This window comes from Pleurodeles waltl, chromosome 3_1 (genome assembly GCF_031143425.1).
Source record: "Pleurodeles waltl isolate 20211129_DDA chromosome 3_1, aPleWal1.hap1.20221129, whole genome shotgun sequence".
Classification (NCBI taxonomy): Eukaryota; Metazoa; Chordata; class Amphibia; order Caudata; family Salamandridae; genus Pleurodeles; species Pleurodeles waltl.
The window spans coordinates 358,537,723-358,555,860 of record NC_090440.1 but is presented as its reverse complement, the minus strand read 5'-3'; the positions used below and the strand labels follow the sequence as shown (position 1 = coordinate 358,555,860).

The 18,138-nt window shown below is 44.7% G+C and overlaps 1 protein-coding gene across 1 annotated transcript in view; it reads left to right on the top strand.

Moving 5' to 3' along the window:
- Positions 1-18,138, top strand: part of ATP8B4 (ATPase phospholipid transporting 8B4 (putative)) — a 2,552,767-nt gene that overhangs the window by 1,792,645 nt on the left and 741,984 nt on the right. The window contains exon 18 of the mRNA XM_069222521.1: positions 16,851-16,962. Within this exon, the coding sequence (XP_069078622.1) occupies positions 16,851-16,962 (112 nt within the window). The remainder of the gene's footprint in view (positions 1-16,850; positions 16,963-18,138) is intronic.

The following is an 18,138-nucleotide window of genomic DNA, read 5'->3' as shown; positions in this document are numbered from 1 at the left end:
TTTGGGAGCATCCCTAGCTGACATATTCCATAGGAAGTCTACATAGGCCACACATGTGGCATGGAAATGAATGGACAATCTCAGCAACATTAGTACTACCTCCATGGCTCTATTGGGATAAATGTCACTTGGTGAAGTGTACATTGTTAATATGTTTTCATTGTGACATGAGTATTTCCATGTTACCTTCCCTACGATAATGTATTATTGTCATCAACATGGCATGATTTTGTATCATCAGTTGTCGGGTCTTTATGTATGTGACAAATAGATGTGTGTATGACCTTGTGTGGGATCTGTGGAATGCCTACTATTATATGCAAACAGGTGAATGTGGGCTGCTCCATGTGGCAAACCTTTGAGGCTGATGGTGTCTCCTAATAGTTGTATGGTCATTGTGATTGCACAACTTCTGCCATGCAATTGTAGTTGTCTGTGATCCTGATTTTCCCTGTGCACACATGTTGACTGTTCATATTGCATGCATGCATATGGTATGGCACATATATGGGCCACTTATGTTGAGTTTGGTGCTGGTTCCTACTTGTTATCATGGTTCTGCATGCTAATCAGAGCTGTTGTTCAAGTGTGATCATGGACATGTGATGACCTTATATCTCTTTGTATTTGCAGCATCAGCACTGGCATGCGAAGGAGACGGGGCACAGCCAAGTGGGGAAGCATCTGGGCACAGGATCTTGGGTCATGACACCACCGACACAGAGGGACCCAGTGGCCTGGACAGTGGGGAGAGTGCCACAGGGGAGACAGCAATGTCAACATCGTCATGAATTCTTCCTCCAGTGACACTTGCTGGTGGTGGGCGACCCATCCGGGCATCCCCCTGTACCATCCTTTCCCCGGTCTATCACTGCCCTCCCTGTACCTCCCCACCCAGTTGGCTGTGCCTCCTCACCCAAGAAGGTGGGCATCTCCTTTGCCGCAGGCACCTCCGCACCAACCCCTGTTGCCCTCAGTGAGGAAGCTATTGACATCCTGAGAAGGATCTCTGTAAGTCAGACAGCCCTTGTGAATGCCATCCAGTGATTGGGAAGTCAGCTACAACAGACCAATGCATTCCTGGAAGGCATTCATGGTGCAATGTCAGGCCTACAGAGGTATTTCAGGCTCAGGCTTCCAAACTGACAGCAGCCAGTCATCCCCCACCTTCCGGTCTCCCCTCCACCTCTCTCTTCCCACTCCAAATACCCTCTTACCCCTAACTAGCCAAAGCACAGAGACAGATCCCCACGCATCCACATCAACACACAAGAGGAGCACACACAAGCACCACAAAACACACTGGCACACAAGCAAACAATAGCCACCCACAGACACAGCAACAATCACAACTTCCCTAGACACCCCTACCAACCCCAACATCACACACAACATCCAGCAAACCCACAGGCACCACACCATCAGTCAGTGACACACCCACCACAGCAATCATTCCTGCAGACACCACCCCAGCAGACCCCCAGACATCTATCACACCCGCAGACACCACAACTACAGACACACAGATATCCATCACATTCAGCATACTCAGTCACCACCCCAACAGACACACACACACATCTGCCACTCCATCCCCCAGCACCTCCACCTCCGAGACCCCCAAGACACACAAATGCACTCACTCACCCACCCAACAGACACCCACCAAACACAAGGATACCTCCCAGAAGCTTGCACCCATAACATCCACAGCAAACAAACACTCCCTCAACCTCCAAATACTGACCCCCTTTTCATGACCTTCCCGTGTCCCTAAGAAAGATTTTTTGTTTGGCCTTGACCTTTCCCCTGTTACATATGCGCCCATCCTACACCCAAGAGGCACCCACCCCTCTCCCGGGCCCACCTTTCCACCTGTAATGCCTCACCTACCCCCTCTGCAAGCACCCATACCTCTCCCCCAGAAGAAGCCCACGCCTCCCAAAAAGAAGACCACCCCCCAAGCCTAAGTCCAAACCTTACACTCCCAAATCTGACTCTTCCCACCACAAGGATAAACACTGAGGTGTCCCATCTTAATGCCTCTTCCTGTAGAGGTTCCCTGGCAGTTGGGAGTCACGTTTTGGCATAACACTGTGGTATTATTGGAATTTACATGGACTGGCCAATAGCCTTGGACTTTCAACTCTACCCAGTTAATAAAGCCAAAAATATATTTTTGGGTATACATTTGCCCTGCAATTACTTTTCTACTTTTATGTTGTTTCTGAGTAACTTGTTTTGTGTGCCTACAGTTGTGTGAGTTTCAGCCTGCTTGCTGATCCGTTTGCTGTTGTTTGGAGTATCTGACTTTGTGGGCAGTGCTGGTGTCCTCAAAGACAAAGGTATATGTTGAGTGTATGGATGTGTGGGTGCAAATACAATGGTGGTGTCATAGCATTGTGTACTGTTTGTTATGTTTCATCTTGTGTTGTGCAATATGAGCATGTATGGTGTTAGACTTGTCCCCCTGATAAAGGTTATGGATTCATCTAATGTGTGTAAACTTCAGTTTTGTTTGTGCAGAAATGGAGTGTGTTAAGTTGTGCTAGCTTTCTTTGCATTTGACTGTGCATGTGTCCATTTAGCTGTGTGTGCCTTGCAGCTACTTCCTGTAGATGTATGTCTGATGCAGTTGGAGTTGTATGCGCTTTGTTGACTTGCACTTCCACATTGTGCAGATGGGCATGCCATATGGGTGTAGCACTGCTTGTCCCTGTGACACATGCGGGCCATTTCCTGTCCAGATGTTGTTTAAGGGGTGTGTACAAGGTGATATTTGTCCCTAGTATAGCCTCCTTCCCTGAGTGCTTCTGATGCCCCCATCTCTATTGTACAGGTATTGTTAGCATAGTGCTGTTTGTCTATTTGTCTCTTTGTCTATTGAGCATGCCATTGTCCTTCTATTGTGCTGTGATGTTGGTGATGCCTGTGACCATTGCAGGGGCTGTTCGATACTAGTGGTGTTTGTATTCTTTGCCACATCCATACATGTGTGTTGTATGTGGGTACAATCTGATAGAGACCTTTGAATTCCCTGGCGTCGGCTCAGAATCCGGAATTTTTTGTTGAGCAATACCCTGCATGCGGCGTTGGGTGGCGTAGTTCGTATCCGTGTGTGTTGTTCAGCTCTGCGTGGCGTCGGAACCATTTTTGGAGCCCTTTGTGATGTCACAGTCATCTATAAAGTAACCACCCCTGCGCTTGTACATCAGTACTTTTCCTTCCGCGCCGGTTAAGAGCAGGTCCGGGATCGAGCTACCCGCTGCCTTTTTTGGCAGGCCTTTTTACAACCCTTTTGTCAAAGATTTTAGGGTCTGTGCGAGATGTCCTCTAGGAAGACAGGGTTCAAGCCATATGGTACATGTCACCGCGCCATGTCTGTGATGGACGCCCACCGGGTAAGTCTCTGGTGGATTGACAGAGACCACGACTCAAAGTCGTGTTCCGACTGCCGGGCCATGGCCCGAAAGCTTTGAGAGAGCAGTCTCTGAAGCTCATGGCATGCCAGTAGTTGACATCAGTTGGAGTGACTCCTACGAGGTCACGTTCCTGCTCGAGGAGGAGGTCGCGGGACCGTGCCAGGAGCCCCAAGTCCTCTCCTTCGTACTCAAGGTACTCGGGCACTCAGAGACGAGGTACAAGAAGAAGAAGAAGAAATTCAAGAGGACCGGAAGATGGGGGAGCACTGGCTGCTGTGGAGTGTGGAGGCCAGAGCCTCTAAGAAATGTATGTGAGTTACATTTGTATATGTTATGTTGGGGATGTGTGAGACAATGTTGTGTGGCCTTAACTATCTCTGTGCCTGAGATGTGTGGCTGTGTGTTTTTGTGTAGCATTGCAGTGCAGTGTGATTGGCCTACCCAAAGGGGGTGTATTGTGATTGTGAATGTGCCCATCTTTATGTATGATTTCGGCTTTGTACACAATGAGACGTGTACTTGGTGCCTGTAGCGTGACCCCCATATGATGTGGACGATAGTGGAACGAGCTGTTGTTAGGGTACAGGTAGGGGTATGTACTTATGGTTGGTTTATCCCACAGCAGCGTGGATTTTTTGCTCCATCCAGGATCAACATCAGCGGCAGGATGTGTGTGATGGGTTCCATGGCAACAGCAGACATGTGAGGCTGCCTGCAGGTGAGTGTTTGCCTTTATACTGTCTGTTTCCGTCTCCTGAGGCATGGTGATTAGATCGCCACAATCACATTGATAGTGTGCAATTTTTGTAATGTGATCAGTGGCAACACAGACTCTGCTGGCCTGTTTGTGCTGCCTTGTAACCGTGGCGGTCTGTGCTGCCTGCCGGTGCCAGCGGTACAGCTGCTCCCTTTGCTCCATAGGATTTGCATATGGCTGGGTCCAAACTGGAATGGCATGGCAAGCAAAAAACTGATGGATTAAACCCAGATCTGTGACTGGGGGTGAATGTTTGATTTGCTCTGCGTTCCGTCCATCATCTGTTCTTTTTGCGTTTGTCACCCCCAAGTGGGAAGGGTAGGCCCAAAAGTGGGTCCCGTGCTTTCTAGGCCACCAGATTCAAGCTAGCCTGGATGATGAAGGGTGATACCCTGAAACCGGTCCCAGGATGCTTTTTTCTGGTTCAGGCAGGACCTAGCCTGGCAGTTCGGGCTGGACTGTTCGCATGGGGAACAGGGTCAAGACTGATTTGCATATGACTGGTCCAAACTGGAATGGCATGCAAGCAAAAAAACTGATGGATAAAACCCAGATCTGTGACTGGGGTGAATGTTTGATTTGCTGTGCATTCTGTCCATCATCTGTTCTTTTTGCTTTTGTCACCCCAAGTGGGAAGGGTATGTCGAGATGTGGGTCCCATGCTTGCTATGCCACCAGATTCAAGCTAGCCTGGCTAATGAAGGGTGATACCTTGAAACTGGTCCCAGGATGCTTTTTTCTGGGTCAGGGAGGACCTGGCCTGGCAGTTCAGGGTGGACTGTTCCCATGGGGAACAGGGTCAAGACTGATTTGCATATGGCTGGGTCCAAACTGGAAGGGCATGGCAAACAAAAAAAAACTGATGGATTAAACCCAGATCTGTGACTGGGAATGAATGTTTGATTTGCTCTGCATTCCATCCATCGTCTGTTCTTTTTGCTTTTGCTCCATAGGACAGCATCTCAATGGCAGTCGGACAGCCACAATGGCAGTCAATGGACTGCCAAACTTGTAATCAGTCCCTGTGTTTACTGCAGATTTATTTAGCAAGCAGAATTTATAAGTATTTCTGTGTTACAAGAGTAACACAGAATTAGTAAATTCCTATGATTAAACCTTCTGCACAGGTTTATTTTTAACCTGGCAGTTTGACCTGGATAAATACATATTTTTCCAGCCCAAAACTATCATTTTTAATGCATATAAGTCATCCTTTGGGTAAGGCCTGGACAGCCCAGAGTGCAGGGTGAGTGTATCTAGAAGGCAGGATTAGCAATTATTCAGTTTTACATGCTGTGGTAGTGAAAAACTTCATTTTGCACTCCTGCAAGGCCTATTTATCACATTTGATAACATTGGAGTTACCTTATTACATTTAATAATCTTTCATTTTCAAAGGGGAGCAGGTAACCAGTTCATGTTTGGAATTGTAATGAAAAATCCTCTGTTATGGTAAAGTCGGATTTTGAAAATGCCACTTTTAGAAAGTGGGTATTATCCTGTCTTAGCCATTTAGGGCCTGATGTAGCAAAGAGTTTTACCCATTCTGTGTCTATGGGAAAATGTGCTTGTACATACGCCCTTAGTGCCTTAGCCTATCTCTAGGTCACATGACTGGGTTTAGCTGACAGTTGGTCTTTATGTATTCCTCCCAGACAGCCACACACAGTAGAGAGCTTAGGTGTGCCTGTATGGGCCATCACTGGCAGAATGGGAAGGCAGAACTGGGCAAAGTCCTATTTACACTTGAATGGGCTATGTCCAGCTGCCACACAAAGGGCTGAGTACCACCTGTAGTTAATCCGGAGCCAGGACAGGGAAGGCAGGATGCCTTGGGACATAAAACAGAAACCTCTAGAAGCTGCGCCCTCCTTCTAGAGATATGGCACTAGGTATAAATATTGGATCTCAGAAGGAACCTCTTCAGTATGCTTATGGACCTGCAGGTATTGTGCCAGGAAGAATGACTTCTGTGATGATGAAAGGACTACCACTCTGCAGGACTGCTGCTCTGAAGGAACGTCTGCCCTGCTGTGCTGACCTGCTGCCCTCGTGCCTGAGTGTGAGGGACTGGACTTGTATCTGTTGAGCCCAGGACCCCAAAGTAACTCCAGGGCTAGTTTGCTGGCCACCTGACCTGAGCCTCAGGGAGAGAAGGCTCCAGCAACCGTGAACCCAGCACCTGGACTCTGCCATCTGTGAGTCTTACTTTACTAAGTGGTGCTACTCCTGCCCTGGACCCCTGGAAGTGTCGTCCTGAAGTTGCTATGCCAGCCCATCTGTCAATCCAGCAGAACCAACACATTTCCTCCACAGCGCATCTCTAGCAGAACTGGCACAATGCTTTTGGTGTTCAACACATTGCCTTTGGAACTGAAACATTACCTTTGCTGCAAGGGTTTTTCAAAGGCAAAGGAAATCAGCATTGGCCCCTTGGCAGCATCTGAACTGCCACCTGTGCAATGCTTTCCCTTTGCAGGCCCTCACATCCCTCGTCGACGGCAGCCTTGACTATAACTCTCTTGCGGCACCAGAACCCCCCACAAAAATAAAATAAATTTGACACCCTTGCGGAAGAACTTACGCACATAAAAAAGGACCTCCTGACTCAAACCGAGATGTTATGCAAACCCAACTCCATGCCAGAAAAAATGATTCCCCACAAAGGATCTCCAGGTGATAGTAGGCAAACCTACTGGACCTCCATCCCCCTTGGTCATTTATCTCACAAACCTCAGTGAGCACTCAACCCTCTGTATCCATCTGAAGCGATATTGCTTAGTGAATCATACTGCTCTAAAGCACCCCAAAAGACCCCCAACCCCACATCTAGTATTCCAGTAATCATTGGTACAAATAGAACCCCTTGGACAAACGTAGTGCCTATACCCCCTGCTAAATACACACCATCCAAACACTTCACTCTCTAAACAGTAGTATTGACTCCCTAATCTGCCTGCTCTTAAACTGCAGATCAGCAGCTAAACATGCAGCAGAAATAGCTGAAACTATACTAGCAGATGGAGTTGACATTGCATTCTTAACCAAATCTTAGCTCAGTGAACACCCGACCCCCATACTTGAACTGCTGTCACCACATGGCTATTCCTTTATATGATAGTACAGAGTAGGACCTATAGGAGACGGATTATCCGTGATTCAGAAAGATGTCATCCACCCCAACACATTTGAGACCACAAACTACTCGACCTTCGAATACCATCTATCACCCCCCTGGTGACTGCTCAATCTTCACCGAAGAACTATCTGACCTGATAACACAGGTGTCTCCAATTGACACCAAAAACGTGTTCTTGGGTGACTTCAGTCAACTAAGAACACACATGACACCACGATCCTTCATCAAATACATTTTCTCAAAATCAATGATCTCAAGCAACTCTGCAAAGAAGAGACCCACAACAAAGGTGCAACTCTAGATGTGATAATTACCAGAAGTGAACCTATCTCTCTTTGATCCTTCACGCCCATTGACTGGTTGAATCAGCACCTCATACACTTCAGTCTCAAAGCTAACCCCGGAGCCTACCCAGCTACATACAACAAACACACTCACTGGGCAAGGAACATCCAACAAATTTCCCTTTTGGTACTGGAAACAAAGATCAACTCCCAACTGTAATCACAATCTTTTCGCATGGTGGATGACCTCGCTGCACACTATAACTCAGATATGCCAAACTCAAGAGATCCAGGAAGAACCAGTCTAAATCCTGGTTTAATTTTGATCTAAACACAGAAAGGAAGCAACTAAGACTGATTAAGATGGAATCCTTCACCACTGCACCTTGCTCTCCTCAGGTATGAATGTCTCTCCTAAAAGAAACACATCTATAGAGAAAAGGCAACTTTCTTTTGCACTCATCTTGTCTGGGTGAAGAACAGACCTCTTCAGCATAAGAAAATGACCCTCACTTCCCGTCAGGAAGTAATAGCTACCAACAAACACTGTGAAGAAAAAGCAAATTTATTTTAGGATAAAATAGTGAAAATTAAACAATCTCTTGTCTACTTTGCTAGTCCGACAGCTCTACCCTCCGGCTCTGACGATGCATCCATCTTTATAGTAACTCCCCTTCCTGACTCTACCTCAGACCAGAGTGACCCACAAATAACCAAAGTCAATAATGTTCTCCTCCCACTGAAAAACAGTGCCAATTGGTCAGAGTTCAAAACATTGGCAGAGAGAGAAGTCTCCAAGATAATTGCAAACTTGAAGAATACATCACATACTACCAATCTCCCTCCCTCCACCCTAGTACAGACCTTTAACCACATCATCATTCTGTTCTGGACCAAAACTATAAATTCTTCCTCTTGTTAGGCTGTGTGCCTGACTCCCTCCAACTAAGCCAAGTCACATCCATTCTAAAAATAAAACCTTGTGTAGATCCCTGCAAGCTTAATAACTTCAGACCTTTCACCAACCTTTCTTTCCTAGCAAAAGCAATCCAAAAGTGTGTCTTGATACAACTCAACCAACACACTGATAAATTCATCCTCCACTATACCTTCCAATCAGGATTCAGAAAAGGTCATAGCATCGAAACTGCTATGCTGAATTTATCAGATGATATTCTCAGAACCTCAGATGAAGGCAGCTCCTGCCTTCTAATCCTTCTTGATCTTTCAGGGCATTTGACACAGTTAATCACCAAGCTTTACTTGAGACCCACAAGAATTGTATTGGTATCAATGGCACAGTCTTAAGATGGTTTGTGTCTTATCTACAAAATCGCTCTCAACAAATAAAAACCAGCAGTTGTCTCTCTCAACATGTTCCAGTTCCACAAGGGGTTTTACAAGGCCCTGTCCTCTCTCCAGCCCTTTTAAATCTGTTCATGGAACCCCTCACAATTATCCTGAACTAAGCAGGTGTGAAATACCACCTATATGCAGATGACACACAACTTTATTATAAAATAACATCTCACGGAGACAAATGCATCTGAATACCAAACTAAACAAGATATCAAACCTGGCTAAGCACCAATCATTTAAAACTTAACTTAAAACTGAACTCCAATAAAACTGAATTTGTACTATTTTCCCCCAAAGACCAGTCCAAGCATGGCTTGAGAATATGGATGCACTAAACTGTCCTCTTTCACTCTCTAACTCTGTGAGGTCACTGGAAATCATCCTGGACAAACACATGTCAATGAAAGAGCAAATCAACAACTCAGCCAAAGCGCTGCTCTACACCGTAAAACATCCTCTCAAAACTCGACTACAGCAACTCCATCATCACTGCTGCCTGAACAGTCATCCTATGCCTTTAAGAACAACTCTTATTGCAGCCATCAGGCTCCTTGCAAGGACCAAAAAGTTTGACCACATGTCACCTGCTCTCATGAGTCTCAATTGGCTTCCCATAGAAGGAAGATGCATCTTCAAGACAGCTTGCATCACCTACAAAGCCCTAAATAGCTGGAAAACATACTATCGAGAGCAGAAAGATGTCAGGACCTGAGAAGCTCAAGCTCACTTCTTCTTATCCCTCCCAAACTGAAAAGAAATCCCAGAAATGCTCTTTTTTTTAGGAAATGTTCCAAGTATTTGGAGCTTACTTCCTAAGCATGTCCGCTGTACCTGTTTCGAACGAAACCTCAAACCTCTATTGCTGAACAAATACTTCAACCCACTTCCAGCCTGACTCATTTGACCCAATTCAGCATTTAAATCTGTTGTTAATGACACCGATCTATAATGTTGTACTATTCAATACCTTTTGATATACTATGTCAACCATTATGAATCCTTGAATTAATTCTATGGACTCTGTTCAGATGACCTATAAAGCCCTCAGATACTCTTGGACCTAGCTAGCACTATGAAAAACTCTCAAATATATTCAAGTTCTCACACTTAAGCCTCAAAGCTCCGCAGAACTGACGCATTGCCTTGGCTGCATGATGCATCCTTGATGCGAACTTTACAGCGCAAGCCCTCGTCAATGGAATCCTTGGCGACAATGCAGGACCTCGCATTGCAGCTCTGCGTCACCTTGGAACTTACACCTTGCCTTGACTGCATGATGCATCCTTGGCACGGTACCTTGCAATGCCCCACAAACTAGGATTCAAGGTACTCTTGTTCAGCATGCCCAAACGGAGTCCCTGTAGCTGGTCAGCACTCCATCGTGGCCAGCCTGAACTTGTGACTTTGTCCCAGTCTGGCGCAACCAAATATCAACAGTTGGTGTTTTGTGTTTTTGGGGCTACTTCCATTTAAATCTTTAAACTTGCATATCTCTGGATGCGGTAAGTTGATTTTTAACAATTAGTCTTGTTTAATTATTAAAAATGACTCTGCTTTTCTAAATTAGTGTAGGATCCTTTTGTGGTATGTTTTCACTGTGTTATTGTTTGAAGTGTTGCACTAATAATTAACACCTTGCCTCAGAATCAAGCCTGACTGCTCTGTGTCAAGCTGCCTGAGAGTGGAACACAGGTTAATTTACGCATTGCTTGTGACTTCAACCTGACTAGGATTGTGGTTCTTGATTGAGTTGGGTGTTGGACCTGACAGCCTTAGGATGGTCTTCCCCCCGAATTTTTGCCTTTTACCTCATGTTTTGCTGTATCGTTTTGTGTGCCTTAGGACTCTGAGCACTTTACCCCTGCTGACCCGTGCTACAGTGCATGTGCTTCTCACCTAAACATAGTAACACTGGTGTATCCGCAATTGACTTAACTAATTTACTTGTAAGTTCTTTGTAAGGTGGTGTACCATATGCCCAAGGCCTGTAAAATACATGCTACTAGTAGGCCTGTACCACTGGTTGTGCCACCCCCACAAGTAACATTTCAGACCTGTCTCAAGCCTGCCATTTCAGAGCCTGTGTGTGCTTTTTCACTGCCACTTCAACTTGACATTTAAAACCTCTTGCCAAGCCTTAAACACCTGCATATGTCACCCCTAAGGTAGGCCCTTTGTGACCCATAGGGCAGGGTGCTATGTAAGTAAAAGACAGGACATGTACTTTTAAGTTTTACATGTCTTGGCAGTGAAAAACTCCCAAAGTTGTTTTTCACTACTGTGAGGCCTTTCATAGACTAGCATTGGGAATTTCTATATTAAGCTGTAATTCTAGATCACAAAGGAGCAGCTACATCATGTTTGGTATCATTGAAATGGTAATGATACATCTTCTTTACTGGTAAAGTCTGATTTAACATTACTATTTTAGAAATGCCACTTTTAGATAGTGGGCATTTTCCCTTAAGGGACATCAATCTCTTACTCAAGAAGGAGAAATTCAAGATGCTCACTCTTGCTCAGGTATTGTCTGCGCTAGACCAAGGAGACTGGATGGTAGCATTGGACTTGCAGGATGCATATTTTTACATCCCCATCCTGTCCGCCCACAGGCTTTACCTGCTGTTCAAGGTGGGCCATGAGCACTTTCAGTTTACCGTGCTCCCATTCGGTCTCACCAGTGCCCCTCAGGTCTTCACCAAAGTGATGGCGGTGGTGGCAGCTCATCTCTGCAGGTTAGGGATTTCAGTCTTCAGCTACCTAGACAATTGGCTGTTGAAGGCTCCGACGCCCCAGGCTTTTGTCACCCATCTCCAGACGACAGTGAACCTCCTGCATTCGCTGGGGTTCACTATAAATGTACCAAAGTCACACCTGACTCCCTCTCAGAAGCTCACTATCATCAGAGCTGTTATGGACACAGTGCAGTATCGGGCCTATCCTCCCGAGCAGCGAGTCCAGAATATTCAGGTTATGATACCAATGTTTCGGCCTCTATCCTGGATTTCAGTGAGGCAGACTCTGAGGCTGTTGGGACTCATGGCTTCCTGCATCCTATTGGTCAAGCATGCCAGATGGCATACTAGGGCTCTGCAGTGGGACCTGAAGTTCCAATTGGCACAGCATCGGGGAAATCTTACTGACGTGGTTCAGATCTCGGAGGGAACTGCAAAGGATCTGCAGTAGTGGTTAGTGAACTGCGATTGGGTCAAAGGCAGACTCCTCTCCCTTCCCCAACCAGATCTCACAGTAGTGACGGATGCATCACTTCAAGGATGGGGCGGCCATCTTGGAGAGGTGGAGATCAGGGGTCGCTATGTCTCCAGCGGAATCCAGGCTCCATATCAACTTGTTCGAGCTTTGGGTGATCCGACAAGCACTAAAAGCATTTCTTCCTGTTGTGAAAGGGAAGGTAGTGCAGGTGTTCACAGACAACACTACTGTGATGTGGTACTGCAACAAGCAGGGCGTTGTGGGGTCGTGGACCCTTTGTCAAGAGGCTCTGCGTCTCTGGACACAGCTAGGACAGCAGGGCATAACCCTGGTGGTTCAATACCTGGCAGGTTCTCTGAACGCCAGGGTGGACAAACTCAGCTGGCGATGCTTAGGGGATCACAAGTGGTATCTCCATCTGGAGGTGGCTCAAAGACTCTTTCAGCAGTGGGGAGAGCCTTGGTTAGATCTATTTGCCTCTGCAGAGAATGCGCAATGTCAGCAGTTTTGCGCGCTGGAGTTTCCATGGGGGCTATCGCTAGGCAATGCTTTTCGTCGTGAGTGGAGTTCAGTCCTCCTGTTTGCCTTTCCGCCCATACCACTTCTGCCCAGAGTTCTCAAGAAAATCAAGAACGACCGGGCCCAAGTAATCCTAGTGGCTCCAGATTGGGCACGAAGAGTCTGGTATCCAGAGCTTCTCAAAATGAGCATCCGTCCTCCAATCAGGTTGCCTCTTCGGGAGGATCTTCTGTCGCCGCAGCAGCAGGGCAAGGTTCTTCACCTGTACCTGTCAACTTTGCAGCTTAATGCGTGGAGGTTGAGCGGCAACAGTTCATAGTTTCTGACCTCCGGCCTGAAGTCTGTGATGTCATTCTGGTAGCCAGGTGTCCATCTACCAAGTCGATTTATGCCTGCCGGTAGAAACGTTTTGTTTCATATTGTACAGAGAGGTCTATTGATCCTCTTTCTTCTTCTCTTTTTAATATCCTTCTGTTTATTCTATCACTCGCCCAACAGGGTTCCTCCTTAGGGACTCTTAAGGGCTATCTTGCTGCCTTATCAGCTTTTCTACGCTTGCCTGATCAACCATCTTTGTTTAAGTCTCCCATTGTACAGAGATTCTTAAAAGGGCTTGTGCATATGTTTCCACCTGTGCCTTTTGTGATGCCCCAGTGGGACCTTAATCTAGTACTCACTTTTCTAATGTGTGCTCCTTATGAGCCTTTACATAACTGTCCTCTCCGGCTGCTCACTATCAAAACAGCCTTCTTAGTGGCGATCACACCTGCCAGGAGAGTGAGTGAGATGCAGGCTTTGTTGTTGAAACTGCCGTATCTCAGGATATATCCTGATAAAGTAGTCCTCAGGACGTGTGCCTCTTTTCTCCCTGGGTCAAAATATCACCCTGCCCACCTTCTTTGCACCACGCATCCCTCTAAGGCAGAGTAGCCTCTCTATCGGCTGGACCCAAAAAGAGCGTTATTGTTCTACCTTGACCAAACAAAAGAGTTCCGGGTGGACGACCAACTCTTTGTGGGGTACATTCGTGCAAAGAAGGGTCGGGCAGTACAGAAATGATCCATTTCGCTCTGGGTCATTCTCCATATAAAGATTTGCTACGCTTTGGCTAAGAAGCAGCCTCCAGAGGGCTCACTCTACCAGAGGGAAAGCTGCTACCACTGCGTTGGCTCATGGCGTGCCGGTACTTGACATCTGCCAAGCGGCAACGTGCGCTTCCTTGCACACGTTTGCAAGACACTACGGCCTGGATAGCCAGGTGAGGCGAGGGGGGCATTTTACCTGCTTAATCCTACAGGTCTTCCTGGTGTAAAGTATACTCTTGCAACCCACCACCAGGAGTTATAGCTTGGGTATGAATTCTAAGGTAGGGGATCTGCAGCTAGAAGTCTATATCAAATGAACAAGTTACTTTCCTTCGGTAACTAATTATCTGGTAGAGACTCTATCTAGCTGCATATTCTTTACACCCATCCAGGCCTCCCCATTCTGCAGATATATACATCATGTTTTCCTATATTTCCCTTTCTCAAGGGCGTGTATTTTTCCTCAAACAATCAAGTGTAAAACAAAATACTTGTTCGTACTACCATGACTCTGCGCTTCTGGTGTGGGAAGTTGTTGAAAAGAACTGATGTACACGCACCGGGGTGGTGCTTATATGGAAGACCGTGGACTCACAGACAGCTCCAACGATGCTGACGAAGCCATGCGGTGCCGGGCGACACATGCGGATCCGAACGACACCACCCAGCGGCGTGCGCTGGGTACTGCTAAGCAGAAAAATTCTGGATTCGAAGCTGAGGCCAGGGAATTCTAAGGTAAGGAATCTGCACCTAAATAGAGTCTCTATCAGATAATTTGTAACTGAAGGTAAGTAACTTGTTCTTTAATGGGCGAAATAAAGGTTTCAACTGTTGCTAATGACTCCATGGATCATCATGATTTAAAAATGTTTATGGGATGGATGCTTTGAAAAACATAAGAAAGTTGCAAAAAGGTCTGATAATAAAAAATCTGGATGGTCTGGTCAAAAATTGAGAAAATACAAAAAAAAAGTACTCATAGAAATTCATACAAGGCCCAGTGTGGTCCCTGAGAGCTGTAAACCCATTTAATGTCTGCAAAGGCATGAAAAAGAAATGAGGGGAAATAATAATTATCTTTCGTCTTCTGTAAAAAGGTTGTGTCATATTACTGCACATATCTCAATTAAAGGTTGTGCCATAAGCACCATACTGCCACATTCACCCCTCTCTCCTCCTCCAGTAAATGTGTCTTGCGAACTTTGGTGCTGTATGCACCAATATCCACGTTATGCCCTATTTTGCTAGCATTTTTTTATAATTGGGGTCCATTTATTGCTCTCTATATATTTGAGCCCTATAATGTTATGATAAACATCGCACTCTTTTCGGGACCTGGTATCCAGGATCAAATCTCTCAGTAACTGAACAGAATTTCGTTCAACCAGACCCTTTCAAAAATATCTTGCCATTTTTATGTTCTTTCTCACCTTCTAGATTTTCTCAGCTATAACGTAAGTTGTTATGTATTTGGGCTGAGCCCAGCCCCATCCATTCTCGTGTTCATGTCATTCCTTATCACATAAAATATATGAATGAAGTACCTTGATATATTGATGGTTTAGGTTTGTATCTTTCTAAAACGCCGTTCTTTGTGCCCAAGGAATAGATTATTGCTGTTAAAATTGTATTTAAATTCTATACTATTGAGTGGTGCCTTTTTAGGTAATGGGTTTGCCCACTACAGTAAACAGCATGGGTCAATGGGCCAGCCTACTTCAGCCACTGCATTTTGCTGTCTAACAAAGGGGCACATCCCAACACGAGCTAGTACCCTTCATTGCCAGTGTCTTTGTTTTTACTTTGTAATTACTTTAGTGTTACCTCTGTATTTAGAGTCTTTTTTGATAGCAGGATTCTTCTGATGCACATTCCAACTTTATTGATCCCATCTTTTGCCAATGCTGTTGTAAATAAAATATGAAGTATTTTGCTTTTCCGACTGCTGCTATGTCACAGCATGTCAGGTTGTGTTCATTTGAAACTGTTTTATTTTAGGCCATCCTCTTTTTACTTTTTTCTTTCTCTCCTTCTCTGTTTCCTTATTACTTTTTTCTTTCTTTCTTCTATTTCCTTTTTTTCTTCTAACCTGTCTTCTTTCTTGTTTCCTTTTTTTCTTCTTTCCTTTTCCTTCCTTGTTTCTTTCCCTTGCTTTTTTCTAGTTTCTTTTTTCATTCTTAATTTTTCCTTTCTTTTATCTTCTTGTAGTCTTTCTCCTTTCTTCTTCCTTTCTTTTCCTTCTATCTTTTCTTTTCGTTTTTCTTTTCCCTTTTTCTTCCTTTTTTCTCTTTCATTTCTTTTCCTTTTTCCCTTTTTCCTTTTCTTTTTTTCTTTTTCCTTTCTGTCTCCTTTTTCCTTTCATTCCCCTTCTTTTTTATATTTGTCTATTCTTGTTATTTATTTCCTTGTTTCTGTTTCTTTCGTCTTTCTTATTTCTTTCTCTTTTTCTTGCTTTCTATCTTTCTTTCATTATCAATGACAAGAGCTTTGAAACCAATCCCAGCCTAATTTACTTTTTGAGGTCTGTATTAGCCAAGACCTTTTGATTTTTCTAATATTATGTGTCTAACATAATTACATATATGGGCTTCAGCCAGACTTCATTGGTTAATCTGTGCCTGATGTCATTCACATTTTTTTCACCACTCCAGAATGCCTTGCAGGCCAGTGTATCAACCTATTTCAGCCATTATTTGACTTCACCACGAGTTGTGTCATGTCACCCTTTCAGAAGGAATACATACACACAAAAAGAACCATGACAAAAGAAAACAATTGGGATAAGGCTGGTGGTCAACGCTGGACCTATTGGCTTTGCCAGTGCTTGTTTCTTTATGTCTGAAAAGCCCACCACAGAACTTGAGCATCGGTCTGTAAGCATGAGCAGCATGATGTCTCCTCTACCACGTGTAAACATTTAAACATTCTGATTTTACAGAAACTGTACCTATAGTTTTATAGTGGCCAACCACCTAGCATTATTATGTCTGTGAGAATTAATTGCATTCCTCTGTTTCTAAAATCTGCAATTCAGCTTTAAGTACTTACTGAAATGTCCTGTTTCTTTATAAGTTGTTGGGTGCTACCGCCGTAGAAGACAAGTTGCAAGAAGGGGTACCTGAGACCATCACCAGTTTGCTAATGGCTAACATTAAACTCTGGATTCTAACTGGAGACAAACAAGGCAAGTCCATCATATTTTGTTGTCTTTAAAAATTATCTATTTTTAATGAATACCTCAATGAACTTTGATGTTTCAAAGGGGCACTCTTCCTGATTGAATAAAGATTTAAAACCATAGTGTGTTCTTCATGGGTTTCTAACATACCGACATCACAAAAAGGTTTTTCTTAGCAGGTTATGGCTGAAGTGGAACGATAACGTAAATCTGTCCCTCATCTGCCTCTCATAAAGGGTTTAATTGTCAATTAGTTGGAAATCAAATGTGACCGAAGTACTCATGTTTTACTGTAGGTAGAAGCACAGCCGTTATGCAGTTGTTTGGGAAGGATCCCAGAAAAATTAAGGAATATATTTTTATGACCCACAAAATATGCTAATGTGACCAAAAATGTTTGCATGTAATTTTATCCATGCGTGTTTTATTGATGGTGTCATTCATGGAGGTACTCTGGTTTAGCGCTAGCTGGTTTGTTTTGCCTGTTTTGTTTACTTCTAATTGGTTTACTTTTTCGCTGCCTTGTTACTTTTGGCTTTTGCTTAGTCATCCTGTTCCAGGATACATCGCGTACACAGCACCGGGAGCCTTCATTGGTTTTGGCTCTACTGGTTGAGGCTAAAACCGTCACTAAGTTGATTGGCAGATTGAGTGGTAAGTGTATTTAATTAGAGAACCTGCGGCCGTATTCTAGAACAGGTAGGGGGGCAGTTAGAACAGGGTTTGTTTCCACTTTTTGACCGACGTAGGGTTTAACAAATCCTACGATGGACTACGCACTCTCGAATCTGCGTCATGGAACGAGGCTATGCATGGTGCAAGGCAGTCTGTGTGCATGCGAAATGGATCTCAGCAGCGGATGGCCAGTCTTAGTAGGCACAATTCTTCGTTCTGTTTTTCTTTCGCACAATTTAACAGTTAATTTGGTCTTTTACTACTGTTCTCTTCCTAATTCAAGCGCACGTTGATACGTGCACTGGGAAATATGTATGTGGTGTGATAGAGTGTACGGTCCAAGTCTGTGCCCTCCGCATAAACTTACATGTGCACTGTGGCACAGAGTAATTAAGTGTGTGCTAGCCATAATGCTGCTCGGGGTGGTTGACTGTAACTCCATTACAGCAATTGTATGTTCTGACACATTGCTAAAAGTGAATAATGGCATTTTCCAAAGACAATCTC